A 4,937-nucleotide genomic window follows, 5' to 3' on the forward strand; every position below is an offset into this window, starting at 1 on the left:
ATGGCTTCACCTTGATGGGGTGTCCCAGAGACACTTTCCCATGGCAGTCCTTTCTGAGACCAGGCTATCACTTTTCTGCCAGGGGTCCTGCGTCCTCCTCACTGCCCCCCACAGCCCTGGCCTTCCGAGTGGGTGCCCTTGCCCTGCCTTATGCCCCAGCCTGTACAGGCCCTCATCCGTTGTTAGCGTTAGGAGGGGCCCAGTGCCCCCCAGATCTAGGGAGTGGTGAGGAAAGGGGTTGTACCCTTAACCCCTGATTGGGGAACTGGTCCTGCAGCCTCTCCCTCCACTTGAGGCTGTAAGGTCAAGGTTGGATGGAGGTGGAGGTAGGGGAAGTGGGGGTTCTCACCAGGGGCCCAACCCTAAGGTGGAGGAACCTGGGAAGACCCTGTACTTGAGGCCCTGCAGGCAGCCTTGGTGATGTTTATGCCACCTTCTGAGCCCTTCCCCAGCATGTCCTCGTGTGCACACGCCCACCTGCCTGCCACACACCTGTTCGGTCTTGCCTGAATTCCAGACCTCAACCTCCACTGTGCCCGAACATGTGTGCTCAGGGTGGCTTTCTCCCTAGGACACTCTATGTATATAGCTAGTTTTATAACTCTGAATGCCCCCGACCCTTCCCCTTAGCAACAGGGTGTCAAAGCTGTGTGCTCCTCCCGGTGGCTGTGATGGTGACAGTGACATCCACAGTAAAGAGGAGATTGAATGAGACTGTGGCCTGGCTGTGTTCCTGGAGAGAGATCCACGTGTATGCATGCGTGCACACACAACACACACTGTGGCACCCCACGATCAACACATAATGCACTTGGGACATCTGGCCCTGTCAGGACCTAACCCCATCACCTGTACCCTGAGTAAAACACCAGGCAAAGGCATCCATCCAGAACACAGCCAGCCCAGAACCCAGTGACAGACTTGTAACCCACCACACTCAGGTCTTAGCACTGTCCCCATGACCCAGCCCAACCCCCCAGCTGGGCACACAAAAAGATCACTGGCACATTATAAGTGTTTATTGAAGTAAACAGAACTGCCTCCCCCCTTCACATGCAGGTGGACCCCCACTATAGCTCCTGACAGCTTCAAGGACGGGTGCCTTCCAATCTCCTCACCAGCCCCTGCACCATGCCCAGATGGTGCCAGGGTCTCCATATTTCAGTTTCCCTCTGAAGCTCCTCTCCCAGCACAGACGGCAGAGGGGAGGACAAGGCTGGGTCCCACGGACAGGGCCCTGCATAAGACACAGCCCCGAGGCAGGAATGAGGGGAGTGAGCATGCACTTGGTCCTGTCCTCCACTCCAGGCAGATATGGGGAGATGGAGGGGGTGCTGGGTGTGCTGCTGGCCAGCACTGTACCTGGACACTCCTTGGCCTTTCCTAAAAAGGACAGGTTCCACCCCCACCCAGGGGGCTGGCCCCAGCGAACCAGAGCCTGTGCTGTCTGCCAGTTCTAGCGCTCACTGAGGCCCCAGCAATGACCAGGGCAGATTGGAGAGGGGTGATGAACCCGTCCAATGCAGCGGCTTCCAGGGGCCCCCAGATTTTGCCTTTCAGACTGGCCATGGTGAGGATTCACCTGTTAAGCATCACCCAGGCATTACTGGGGGTGTCCTCTATCCCCATCAGCTCCTAAGTTTGCTGTGTCCCCAAAGAGGGCTCATGTGCCCTCTGAAGGAGCAGCAGGAGGAGAAGTGGATCCTGGCTTGGAGAGTGGGTCAAAGGCCAGGCCTCGAGTGGGCCCCAGGAAGGGCAGACCTGTGTGGATCTCATCTTGCCCATTGGGACCCACAGGACAGGGAAGGGGAAAGGAGAAGCAAGGGTGAACGGCCCTTCCTTCTCCTGAAGTCCTCGCAAAGATCGCACTGATCCCATGCTGATTTCTCCACTCTCCTGTTGAGGAGGTGGGCTGGGAGTCTACCCTGAGTGTGACTTGCTGTAGTGCCCTTTGGGCTTCCTGGGGGTGCAGAGCAGAGCTCCCCCACCACATAGCCACCTTGGAGAGCTGGAGAGGAACAGCACTATCCACCCTGCTGCCAAGATGCTCAGCCTACCTCTCTGAGCCCTGGGACCCTGGCCCCATCTCAGGGCTTCTGGCAGGCAGGCAGGTGTCCTAGCTCACTTCCAGCCTGAAGGCAGAGGGTCAGCCTGACCTAGGCTACTCTGGGCTCCCAGACTTGCTCCAGCCCTGGCCTCTCTGCCCTCTTCCTTTCATCTGCCACCTCCCCCAGAAACTCTGTGCCAAACAAGTCCTCGAAGTCAGATTTATTACTGGGCCCTCTCCCTGGGGTCTCCCTTTCTGGGGGCTCTGGGTGCAGACAGTGACACGGTGAGAGAGGGCATGTACGCCCTGAGAGCATGGAGCCAGGCCAGCCCAAGCTTGGCGCCCAGGCCCAGCCTCCCTGGTGAGGCCTGTGCCCGCCGAGCCCAGTGGCTGCCCCGTGCCTGGGTGCCAGCGCCTGTCCCTGCCTCTCCTACGTCTTCTTGGCCTCCTGCTCCCTGCGCCGGAGCTTCTCTCGCTGCCGTGCAGCCTTCTCCTGGGCCTTGCGCTCCTTCTCAGCAGCCACTGCCAGCTCCTTCAGCTTCCGCTTCACTAGCGCCCGGTCATGCGAGTTGCTGAGCCCCAGGCTCTGGGGAGGAATCCAAGGGTGAGGGAAAGAATCCTGGATCATTCCTGGTCCTGGCCAACCCTAGCCCCTGGTGTGCTCTCTCTCTGGAGCTCTGGGAGCCTCCCTGCAGCCTGTCCGCCACTTCCCACACTATGACTTGCCAGTGGAAGATTCAGGATGGGGGAGACAAGGGTTGAGGGTACCAGGCACTTTGGCCACCCCCAACCCCCAATCCTTGGCTCCCATTCCTTCACTCAGGATTTCAGCCTTAGCATGATCCTGCCCAAGTTCCTGAGGCCCAGAGATGGGGAGTGATTTGCCAAGTCATGTGAGACTCCAAGGAGCCCCATGTGGGCTCAAGGTCACACAGCTAGTCAGTGGCCAAGGCCCCTTCCCACTGCCAGAGACTTCCTCACCACCCCTCACCACTCCTTCCCCAAAAAACTCAGCGGAGAACAGGAGACAGGCCAGGAACTTCCCAGTACAGAGATCAGAGGCCACCCCCCGACCACCACCACTACCATAAGCCTCCAAGACAGAATCAGGCAGAGCTGACCAAGGGAGAGGCCTGGCTTCTCATGACACCAGGCAACTCATAAGGGTCAGGGGCCAGCTGACTCCTAGAAGGCAGGGTTGGCCTGGAGATTTGGGCTGGAGCTTGACCAAACAAGTATTGGGCTTGAGTTTCAAGTCCGACTAGGACTCATGCTGGAGCACAGAGACTACACCAAGGACCATGCCTAGAGGTCAGAGGTCAGGGCAGTGGCCATAGAGGGTGAAAAGGTTGGGCCAGGAGGTCGGGCTGAAGGTCAAAGGCCAGGATGTGGGGCTCCAATTCCTTGAATGTAGCCTCAAGGTCAGGCTGGTCATGGCCCTTCTACTCTGACCCACCTTCAGTTTGCTCCCATCCAGCTGCAGTAGCTGCGGCCCGTCCACCTGCCGTGCAGCAAACTCAGGCGCATACTGCTCCAGGTTGAGGCTGTGCAGCCACTGGCCCACCTGCTGACTGGTCCAGTGTTGCACAGTGGGGAGGGGCTCATCCAGGAACTGGGGCAGAGACCAGGGAGGGTGAGGGGTAGGCTTGGCCTGTGGCCTGAACACCTGGCAGAGGTCAGGACTCCAGCAGACACTATGGGCTGGCCTTGCTCACCTCATCTGAAGACTGGGACAGCGTGTGATAGGGGTAGGAACACTTGGCCTCCTGCCGGGGACCACTTGGGATCTTGGGGCTGCTGCTGGGGGGCGTGGAGTCATCACTCAGGGTGGATTCCTAGACAGGAAGGGATGCATGCCGCTGAGGAGAGAGTTCACACCCAAGCTCAAGGCCACCCCCCATCCCATCACTCCTGTCTGGATGGATTTGAAGTCTTGGACTAGGCATCAGGAGTTGCTCACTGCCCCCCTGTGTATGAGCCAAGAGCTGGGTGGGCACAGAGGACATGGTGACTCATTGGGGCATCAGGACTAAGGCCTCTGGGAAAGCAGGCAGCCATCTGGAGGACAGGGCTAGAACTAATCCAGGCAGAATAGTTGGCAGGAATGGAGGAGGTCTCAGGCTAGGTGTTACTTCCTACAGGCAGCCTACAGGATTCCTTCATGCTGGGCCAGGTGCCTCTCACCTGGCCTCTAGAACCCTGGCTTGTAAGTGCCTGATTAGAGATCTTTGTTCTCACTGGACTATGAGCTCTATGAGGGCCTGGGCTTTGTCTTGTTCACCACGGTATCTCCAGGGCCCAGCACAAGGAAGAGAAGAACGGAAGGGATGGAGGGAAGGAAGTACCATTTGGAAGGGACTCCCAGGAATTCACAGCTTTCTGATTTTCTCCTCTGCCCCAGCCGCACATAAGGAATAGAACCAAAGAACAAGCATTGGGCCGAGGGTCAGAGTTTTGCTACTAAATCTATGTGAGTCCCTTCTCTCTAGGCCTTCATTTGCTCCTCTGTACAATGGGGACGAGCATGCCTGCCCGCTCTACTTCACTGAGCCTCTGTGAGAGTAAAGCCAAAAGCACGTGTTTGGGGTTTTGTGAACTATAGAGTGCCGTAAACAAAAGCAGATGCTTGTGTTGCTTGTCACTTGGTCTCACATCTCTCACAGGGTTGTGAGCTCTCAGAACACTAGGTTGGGGTCCAATCATCTCTATATCCCCCAAGCCTCACCCTACCAAACAGATGGCCCAGCTCCTAACACAGGACGTGGGGTTAGAACTGAGCCAGGCTGAGCAGTGAGCAGGAATGGAGCAGGCCTCAGGCTGAGTGCATAGTGGGGGAATCACAGTGTTCAGTGCTGTGTGTTGAACGGATGAAGCAATGAATGAATCAGCA

The 4,937-nt window shown here is 57.6% G+C and overlaps 1 protein-coding gene and 1 long non-coding RNA gene across 2 annotated transcripts in view; both read right to left on the reverse strand.

The window, feature by feature from the left end:
• Nucleotides 1-829, reverse strand: part of LOC103589766 — a 1,980-nt gene extending 1,151 nt beyond the window's left edge. The window contains exon 1 of the long non-coding RNA XR_550416.1: nt 11-829. This is a non-coding gene — a long non-coding RNA (uncharacterized LOC103589766). The remainder of the gene's footprint in view (nt 1-10) is intronic.
• Nucleotides 830-1,001: 172 nt separating this feature from the next.
• Nucleotides 1,002-4,937, reverse strand: part of LOC103589771 (neurabin-2-like) — a 50,192-nt gene continuing 46,256 nt past the window's right edge. The window contains exons 18-20 of the mRNA XM_008571815.1: nt 3,763-3,882; nt 3,504-3,659; nt 1,002-2,633 (exon numbers count right to left, since the gene is read on the reverse strand). Of these exons, the coding sequence (XP_008570037.1) occupies nt 2,478-2,633; nt 3,504-3,659; nt 3,763-3,882 (432 nt within the window). The 3' untranslated portion in view covers nt 1,002-2,477. The remainder of the gene's footprint in view (nt 2,634-3,503; nt 3,660-3,762; nt 3,883-4,937) is intronic.

This window comes from Galeopterus variegatus, unplaced genomic scaffold, assembly GCF_000696425.1.
Source record: "Galeopterus variegatus unplaced genomic scaffold, G_variegatus-3.0.2 Scaffold723, whole genome shotgun sequence".
Classification (NCBI taxonomy): domain Eukaryota; kingdom Metazoa; phylum Chordata; class Mammalia; order Dermoptera; family Cynocephalidae; genus Galeopterus; species Galeopterus variegatus.